General features: G+C 42.9%; 1 protein-coding gene across 4 annotated transcripts in view; it reads left to right on the plus strand.

The window, feature by feature from the left end:
- LOC121292750 (synaptotagmin-16-like) overlaps positions 1 to 9,978 on the plus strand; it is a 95,073-nt gene extending 85,095 nt beyond the window's left edge. For all 4 annotated transcript variants that reach the window (XM_041215097.1, XM_041215100.1, XM_041215099.1 and 1 more), the window contains one exon: positions 6,402 to 9,978. In XM_041215097.1, coding sequence (XP_041071031.1) covers positions 6,402 to 6,715 — 314 coding nt within the window. In that variant the 3' untranslated portion in view covers positions 6,716 to 9,978. The remainder of the gene's footprint in view (positions 1 to 6,401) is intronic.
- The last annotated feature ends 239 nt before the right edge of the window (positions 9,979 to 10,217 follow it).

Consider the following 10,217-nt stretch of genomic DNA (forward strand, 5'->3'; position numbering starts at 1 on the left):
TGTGAAACAGCAAGAGAAAAGATCCACTGAAATGAATCCAGTTCCAGTATATTGTCTGTAGAGTTTTTATCACTGCATTATGAAATTTGCTTTACATTATACCATTGTGCAGTTTGCCTGAACCTGGTTCATTGCCAGCACATCAGAAGTTACAGCTCTTCAATGGAACATTTTCAACATTTGCAGAAGCCCATGTATTGTGGAGGAGTGTGGGTGTGCTCCACAATGCGATGGTAACAGAAGTGAAGGACATTGGTTCCCATGGCACCATTATCGATTGTTGTAAAAACCCATCTGGTTCGCTAATGTCCTTTAGGGAAGGAAACCTGCCGTCCTTCATGCTCTGGCCTACCTGTGACTCCAGATCCACTGTAATGTGTGTGACTCTTAACTGCCCTCTGAAATGGCCTAGCAAGCTGCTCAGTTCAAGAGCAATGAGGAATGGGCAACAAATGCTGGCCCTGTCAGAGACATCCACATCCCATTAAAGAATAATAAAGAAAAATCTGAGCCGCATCAGAGAGAAGCATTATTTGGGGGAGGCCACGTTGTTGGCTTCTGAAAGGGGGGATGATTCTGATGAGATGAGTTGTCATTGCTATGTCATGGGCAGGATTTTAGCAGCAGCCCTCTAGAAATGGGCTGGGGGGTGGGGGTAGAGGCCATAAAATGGTGAGAGGAGGGGGTGGAGCTGCAGTGTCCAGTGTCATCCCGTTGCAGTCCTTTTTATATTTGTTTATGGGATGTGGCCATCACTGGCTAGGCCAGCATTTATTGCCCATCCCTAATTGCGCTCGAGAAGGTGGTGGTGAGCTGCTTTCTCAAACTTCTGCAGTCCCTGTGGTGTAGGTACACCTGCAGTGCTGTTAGGGAGGGAGTTTCAGGATTTTGACCCAGCATTTTACCAGCAGCAGGGAAGATGGAGCACGCTCCTCCCACCCAGAAGCCAACTGAGTTACTTAAGTGGCCAATTAAGGGACTCTTTCTGCCAGAACTGGCATTTTACCAGCGGCAGGTGGGCCCTTTGCTGCATGGGGAGACTGCTTGGTGAACTCTGGCGGCTTCCCAGTGGGCTTGGGGGTGGAGGGAGCCCTCCTATTTTGGCACTCTGCCCCCCACCCCCAGCAGCAATGTCTCCCTTCGCAGCCACCCACACTCTTTCCTCACCAACACCCCCTCCACCCCACCACCTGACTAACTGGTCCCAGTGGCTCCAGACCCCACTTACCTGGTTGAGAGGGCAGCATCCTTGCATGACATCCTCTTCTTCCAAGTGTAGCCCCAGCAGTGGCTGACCTTCCGATTGGTCAGAAGCTCCGGGGATGGGAGGGGTGGGGGGGTGTGCGGCGGGGCGGGGGGCTGCCTTCCTAAGGACAACTGATGAGCTGCTTGACTCCTAAAAAATGCAGCCAGGGTTTGTCGCCGGCCTTCCGGCCTGTCATCGGGACCCCTGTTCTAATGATAATTATTCAGCCTGCTGCGTGGTAGCTGGCCACATGATGGAGATGCCCAAAAGCCTCCAAAAATATATCAGCCCAAATATCCTGGGTGCTCAATTCTGCCTGTATCCCAGTATACTCACAAAACGGTGGAGATTAGATTGTGGCCACTTCCATGAGTTTTCTGTTTGTCCTGTAGGGTGGAAAATCCTCATTACCAAGGTGGAGCCTAGGGTAGAGACTTCTTTCAATGAGAGTTCCTGCTTCACAGGCTCCAGTGAGTTTGCACATCAGCAGAGTCCATTTCACTGAGTGAATGGGCGCACCATCCTTCAAAAAGACGAATGTGACCCTACTGGGTCCAAGGTTCTTTAAAACAACGATTATAAGTCTGCTTCATTGCTGAGGGGGTTGACCAGACCTTAGCCTAGGCTCGGTGTGGGGGCTTCGGAAGGATGACCGCCAGTCCTCCTGGTTGCCAGAGGCAGCTGATAGTGGAAATGTGCTTGAATTGGTGCTTGTATACGCCCGTCCCATTGAAGTAAGCTTCCCTCCAATTAATCCTGTAAACTTTGGTGGGGTCAGACCTTGAGGGCAGCATTGAACGTGTTCCCAGTATAACTACTGGAACCACAATCCAAGGGATTTCAGGGAGCCTCTGTAGTTAACATTAAGCTGATTGAAATGAAATATTTTATGGGTGGTTGATTCAGTGTCATGCCTTTAGGAACAGGCAGGTAAAGTTCCCATCGGCCTACAATAAGAGAGATGCTGAATTATGATATTAAGCATCTTCTATCCTAACATGACAACAAAAATCTTCAATTTAAAACGCCAGTAATTTGATACTTCTTAACAGCTTAAATGAAGTATTTTCAGAACAGAGCTTTGTGTTTTTAAGGGTTACTGTGACATTGGAGTCCAAGGTTTCTGCAGTCACTCTAAGAGAAGGTCTCTGGTTACCGTAATGTATAAACTCTCTTAATGCAGTTAAGGCCCACCCACCACACCCAACTTTTGGTCCAACTAATTACATCCAGAAACTTGCACAGAGAAAACCCTTGGCGGTACTTAATGGAGGCAGCAGGGGTCTTGTTTGTTGGCTGGGGAGCTGGCGAGAGCCCCATGTCCCCTCGTTCAGGGAAAGCCTACCGTATCAATTGCCACTCAGGGACTTAACTGGCCAACAGCAGGCCTTCCCTGAGATGAACAACCCCGGGGCAGAAGTCCTGCCTGCCGAGAGATGATGACCAATCAGAGGCCATCAGTTGTATTGAATGGCAGGGCCACTCGGGAGGTGGTAGCTGCTGTTGGTATGACACCCACTTGAGGCCTAGGGTCATTGCAGAAGCCCAGGCATGTTGAAGATGGTCATTTCCCGACACTTAACGTGGCGTGACTGTTACTTGCCATTTGGCAGCCCAAGTCTGAATATTGTCCAGGTCTTGCTGCATTTAGACATGGACTGCTTCAGTATCTGAGGAGTTGCGAATGGTGCTGAGCATTGTGCAGTCATCAGCGAACATTCCTGATGAAGGGAAGGTCATTGATGAAGCAGCTGAAGATGGTTAGGCCTAGGACACTACCCTGAGGAACTCCTACAGCAATGTCCCAGGACTAAGATGATTGACCATCAACAGCTACAACCATCTTCCTTTGTGCTCAGTATGACTCCAATCAGTGGAAACTTTTCTCCTGATTCCCATTGACTTAAGTTTTGCTAGGGCTCGTTGACATTCAGATGTCAAGGACAGTCACTCACACCTCACTCTTTCAGTTCAGCTGTTTAGTACATGTTTGGACTAAGACTGTAATGAGATCAGGAGCTGAGTGGAACCCAAACTGAGCTGTTATTGCTGAGTAAGTGCCGCTTGATAGCACTGTCGATGACATTTTCCATCGCTCTGCTATGAGCAAAAGTAGAGTGATGGGGCCGTAATTGGCCGAGTTAGATTTGTCTGGCTCTCTGTGGACAGGACATACCTGGGCAATTTTCTGCATCGCTAGGGAAACAACAGTGCTATAAACGTACTTGAACAGCTTGGCTAGGGGTGCAGCTAGTTCTGGAGCACAAGCCTTCAGTACTATTGCTGGAATGTTGTTGAGGCCCATAGCCTTTACAGTATCCAGTGCCTTCAGCCTTTTCCTGATATCATGTGAAGTGAATCAAATGGGCTGAAGACTGGCATCTGTGATGCTGGGGACCTCAGGAGGAAGTCACACTCTTTCTGTAAAAGTAGCAGCTGACCTCCTGCCCATATCTCTGACTTCAATCAGTACCTCTGGGATCAGTGAGTTCAATCCTTTTAAAAGCTGAGGCCTTACTCAGGCCCAAAACAGAACTTCCACCAGTAGCAGGCATGGTATTTTCTTAGCCTGTCGGGCAACAAGCTGAATTATATATGGATGGAATTTCTAGCCCCGAGGCATGTTCCCTAATCTGGCTGTGGAAGTGGGGTAATGGGGTTGGGTAGGTGGGAATGAGTAGCCAGACAGGAAAATCATCTACCCCACACCCCCCCATCTGAATTTTTGATCCTGTCCATGGACCATGTCCTTATTTTGGCTCCACCCATAAACTGAAAAAGAAATGGGTCAGACAAATCATTGCATTGTATTTTAATTTACTTTTCCATCTCAGAGGCAATTCAGCATTAAGGTATTGTGTTAACCAATCTGGATACTATAGCCTGTGCACAGTTCCTTACTCAATGTTTTTGCACTTAATGTATAAGCCATATTTTGTCCACGAGCCCTCCCCATCAGAGTCCTCTGTCTTCCTTTGGTGATATGATGTTATTGCTGAGAGCAGGGTTGCACAGCAAGCTTCCTATTCATCGTCAGTCATTGTCCATTTCAGTGTTCCTGTTTTATAGGATTTCTGCTGCTGTGTGTCACAACTGATTGATTTTGATTTTGACATCTTTTGAAAGTGCCAAGCAAGTTGAATATGTCTTTCTCTTCCGTAGCAAGTGAGAAAGTTAATAACTTCTCTGCACTTTGAAAAATGGGTCTCCACTTAAGATTTTAATCAGGCTGAAAAAGGAACACTTTCAAGTTCAGACGCCTGCATCAAGCATGTTTCAAAACATTGTTGCATATTCTGTTGTGTATAAACTTGAGGAAGGAGGTCTCCTGGCACAGAGGTAGCAAGCATCCTTACCTCTGGGCCAGAAGCTGTAGTTCAAGTCTCACTCCACGGGCATGGAAGGTGCATTCATAATGTGGCCAAATAGATTGATTATCAGCCTGTAAGTTCTTCCAATATGCCTAATGGCAAGTGATAAGCGTGGTCAGGTATACAGCAGAATGCAACGGCAAGCCACCGCAGTACTTTGCCAAGCATAATCATGGACCAATCCAGTGGAAGTCCATGGTTGCCAACGCCCTCTTAAAACATGGTACCTGAAGGAGAAGGAGCATAAACTGAAGGGAGTAATAATTCAAACTTAAATATTGCTACTGAATGACTGAGTTGGATCAACTATCCTGCTGAAGACATGTTCAAAATTCGGGAAGTCCTGATGACTTTTTTGAGGGATATAACATGCCAATTCTCTCAGAATGGGGCAGGATGATGGGGGCCATTTGGAAAATCTGAGAAGGCATTCCCTGTTTGAGACCCCTGAGAGCCTTTTCCCTAAGTAATGTTTTGATTATTTTATTATCATACTGATGAGAAATTCAAGGAAAATAAACTATTAATAGAGAGTTAGCTTAATTCTTAGTATTGTGATCTTTCTATTATTTTGCCTACTCAAAGATTTAGGTGAAAGGACGACAATTGCAAATAGTTATTTATACGAATAACCGTTTGCTTCAAAGTTTAAAGTTGTCACTTTTGAAAAGTGGAATAAAATCTTTAATTGCATATAATAATTCCACCAGTTAAAAGCAAAAGCAGACACAGAGTGCTGAGGACATTGTGTAAAACAAGGATAGACAGGCTGGAACGTTTGCAGCTCACTGGAAGATACAAGAACTAGAAGGAAGAGCATTAGAAAATGGGCAGGACACAAGCTATGTGATTTTCACATAGCGTTAGTTGGTGCGCTAGGATATATAAATATTATAATATTGCACCTGTTAAGTTTAAAAGTCTCACAGTTAAACATAGCAGCAGAGCTAAAAATGTTGTTTAAAATAATGGTACCACGTCTCCATTTGCACTCTCTCATTTCAGTTGATTGCTTTTCTTTTTTAATTTCTGTTTCTCCACAAATAGTTTCCTCAGATTGAGGGTAGTTTTCATATCCACTGACTGGGTGTTGATTTTGGTGGAGCTGGTCACTTGGCTTTTCGACACCGGGTTAGTGAACTGTTGCCCCAGGTTACTGCCCAGTGGTGAAAATGAAAATTAACCTCCCTGCCCTCACAACTACCATGACCTCCTGTGGGTAATACATGAGCCTCATTTTGACCATATGTGGTTTTCTCACGTTAATGTGAGGTACCTTTTATAATCCTGTTTGCGAATAAATGGCAAGATGATTTTTAGTCCTTCACTTCAGAGTACTGGGTCTGTTGGATCGGAATTAATCTAAATTTGGTGCTGATTCAAGCTGTTGTCAGTTCAAGTTCTTATCCCTAGGAGGCTGGTTCCTGCCCATGTTGAGGCTGATGAACAGCACATTTTCTCAATAGAAAACATCCAATCTTAATATGTACAACAACTTGTTGGAACAAGTTAACAGCACTAATGAATGTTGTGTGGAACAATAGAGGAGCTTCTTCAGTTGGCATGAAGCATTTATTAGGTACAATTAAGCTATGCAATACTGGCAGACAAAGGTGTTATTATTTTTCTTAATTCCTGTGTCGATTGTTTCACAAGTTGGCTCATTTATTTTAGATTTGTACAATATGCTACTGCAAGTGGCCTTGAAAATTGTGTTGCTCTTATTCCTTAATTTGGTGCAATTTAAAACAAACTTCTGTTCTTTTTTTATTGGAATTCTACAGACACATATGCGAAACTCTCTCTCCTTAACTCAGTCGGACAGGAGATGTCTCGGTGCAAGACATCCATTCGGCGTGGTCAGCCCAACCCGGTTTACAAGGAGACTTTCATCTTTCAGGTTGCTCTTTTCCAGCTGTCTGAAGTCACATTAATGATCTCAATATATAACCGACGTAGTATGAAGCGTAAGGAAATGATTGGATGGATTTCCATGGGTCAAAACAGCAGCGGCGATGAGGAACAAAATCATTGGTTGGAGATGAAAGAATCCAAGAGCTATCAAGTCTGTAGATGGCACACATTACTGGAATCTTAAACATAAACAGTCCTTTATTTAGCTGTATTTCGTGGCCTTTTATCCAGACATTTAGAATATTTTGACCTGTGCAACTGGCTTCTTTCGTACTACAATATTCAATTCTTTCTTAAAATCTCAAAATAGTCAAATCATTCAAGAATTTGTTTTGTAAAACAAACAGCAGACAGCTTATCTAGCATGAGAAATTCTTACAGGGATTTAACAGCTATTTACGTTAGCTAAGTGGAGGAGAATTATTGTGCCATGCTGATATAATATTAACAACGACGACAAATCAGTATTTAGGATGAGTGCGTAGTACAAAAGAATCACTGTTGCTATAGATATAAGTGCACAGCACATTAACTCTAACTGGTCAATATTTAGTGCTGCACCATGCATGCAGAAATGATTTGGCTTTTTCAGCATTTTCTTCCTACTAAAGAGCTTCCTTTGGTGATAACTACAACCACAGAATAATACTGCTTAAAAACACCTCATCAATAATATTACAGTATAGTGTCTAAAATCTGGCTGTCCAAAAGGCGGAATTTTATGGTCCCGCTGAAGTTGATGGGCTTTTGAATGGCTTGCCACATCTTACGGTGTATTTAAGACCGAGATAGATAGGTTCTTGATTGGTAAGGGGATCAAAGTTTACGGGGAGAAGGTGGAAGAATGTGGATGAGAAACCTATCGGCCATGATTGAATGGCGGAGCAGACTCGATAGGCCGAATAGCCTAATTTCTGCTCTTATGGTCTTATGGCCCCTCCCCGCCCGAATTGTCTGAAAACCGAACATTTTTAGAATGCGCCATGATTCAAGTTTAACTGAGTAAAAAAAAATTTTAAAATTTACCAGGACAATTCGGCTAGGTGTTCCATTGGCAAGGTGTGGCACCTTACTAGTTATTCCCATCGTTGCCTGCACGCCTGTCTATTCCAGTCCTCCGAGTGACCCTTGACCTCACCTCACCTGGCTTGACCCGAATTATCTGACCTGAAATTCGGCATGGCCTCAGTCTCGAGGTTGCAGGTTTTCAGACACTGCACCCGTACATTAAAGAAAACGAACAGTACCGTTCAAAGAATCAGTAAATAAAAGGGCCCAATAAAAAAGATTCATACCGCAAACCCCAAAGGGCATTACTGAAAGGAGCCTTGAAGTGGGTTTGAATTATTACAAGGTCCCCGTGTAAGGATGAGTACATCATTACCTGTCACCTAGAGCAACCTTCCACAAATTGTATGTTACTTGAGGTTGTCCCTGTCAGTATATATTTGACTTTTTTAAGCCTTTGGTGATTCAGCCCCCAGAACCAGATGAACACTGTTGCACTTGGCATCGTGGTTCATTTGAAAGCAAAATATGACTCTGGGGATGGATTTCTAAAATAAGAATAGCCAAATAAATCCATCGGATGCTTCTCATTTTCTGAGCATGTGCAACTAGCAACTTATAAAATTGCCCATCTACATTGCACTTTCTTCCTCAGGTCATCTGGAAAGGCCAAATTGGTTTGTTTAATGAAGAGACCAGCTATGGAAGTGCTTAAATCTAGTAGGGGAAACACAATCCATTTTGGAATGTTTGGTGATTTAGCTGCATATGCCTTTGCCCAATACAAGACTATTAAGTATGCACTGAAAATAAAATGTCTTTGGGAATGGCTTAACCTTGCACTAATAGATTTTTTTTCGAAACAGTTATATTTGGTAAATTACTCTCACAAAAAGTACAGTTTCTCATCATTTGTAGAATGCTGCACCACAGAAACAGATCATTTGAACCATCAGTTGTGCATCCAGTGTTCTTCTCCATAGAAACCCTAGTCCAAACATTCTCCTGCTTACTCCCATATTTTTTCTACCCCTTTTCTTCAAGCAATTATCTAATTCCCTTTTTTAAAATAATTTATGGAGGAAAGTTCAAGATGCTCCACTGCAGTTACAGCAGTTGATTGATAGAATCCCTGGTGGAATTCACCCCATATTTTTTTCTTTTCTTCCATTTTCTTTCTTCCCTCTTCATTTTCCAAGTCCCTAGGATGCAAATGCATTTTGTGAGGTAGATTTCTGATCTACCAATTCTTCCTATTAGTTGATCCAATGATGCCCACATACCATCAAAAACAAATTATCCCTCTGCCATGTTGTGGCTCAATTGGTTGCACTCATGCTACTAAGTGAAAAGGTTGTTGGTTTTAGGCCCACTCCAGGACACTTCAGTGAGGTACTGCCCTGTCAGAGGTGTTGACCTTTGATGAGATGCCAAATCGAAATCCCTGCCCTTTTAGGTAGATATATAAGATCCCAAGTCACTATTACTGTGACGAGCACTGAAATTATCCCTAGTGTCCAATATTTATCCCTCAATCAACATCATAAAAACAAATTATTTGAGCATTATCACGTTGCTGTTTGTGGGAGTTTGCTGTGTGCAAATTGGCTGCCATATTTCCTATATTACAACAGTGACTACACTTCAAAATCACTTCATTGACTGTAAAGCACTTTGGAAAGTTCAGTGATTATGAAATGTGTTATATAAATGCACACCATTCTTTATTACAGCCTTTGCTTCTATCCAACTCCGTTATTTTTCTATCCAATTTTCTCTTTTTTTCCCCTTGTTAGCTTTCTGCTCTTCCTGTCTTTCTATTCTACTGTCCCTCTCTTTCCCTGTGTCAGTCATGCAATTTCTTTTGCATCTTAATTTTTTTTCCATGACCTTTTTCTAAAATAAAAGCTGCATTATTGGACCTGGGATTGCAGTGCTGGCAAATAATACTTGCATTTCTGCAAGCAGCTACAACATGCATGGATGGGAAGAAACCTGGGCCTTGGAGATTGCAAGGCTGGAACTTGGGCCTGAGTTGAGAGGCAGTGGGGACTGAGTATAGTATGGCAGTTGCCTAGTTTACTTCACCTGACCACTTCGACTCTGAGCCATATTACTTGCTTTGTTTATTTTCTGTTACCTGGTGGGGCTATTTCTTGGCTCTAGGATGGAGGCTGCAGAACAGGATGGGCTGGGAGCATCAGGATCAGTTAACAGAAACCAATTTAGCTGCGTTTCCTGTGGGTCATTTGTTTATGAAATTGGTCAACAAAATCAACATATCAGATAGAAACATGGATATGTGTGTGTCAGTGTTGTGACATTATTCACAGAGGGATGTGGTAGAAGTACAAAGTGAATGGATATCATTGAAGTGCTTTGATTGGTGAACCATTCAGTGTAATTGCACAGTGAATATAATTTTATTTTTCTTCCTAAAATTCAGGGGGTTTGTGGGGGGCTGGGGAGGGAGAAGAAAATTGATGAGACATTTTTTTTAAATAATAAGAACAAAAAAGTCTTTTATTTAGCTATTCTAGAAAAATATATGAGCTGCTGGGAAATGATGTCTGTGTTGTGTTTTAAGATATTCATAAGTGATAGAGCAACATTACTCTCAAACTCTTTAGCCAGAATCTGATTTTGAGAGATTGCATAGCATTTTTTAGTAATCTAAA

Source organism: Carcharodon carcharias, chromosome 20 (assembly GCF_017639515.1).
Source record: "Carcharodon carcharias isolate sCarCar2 chromosome 20, sCarCar2.pri, whole genome shotgun sequence".
NCBI lineage: Eukaryota > Metazoa > Chordata > Chondrichthyes > Lamniformes > Lamnidae > Carcharodon > Carcharodon carcharias.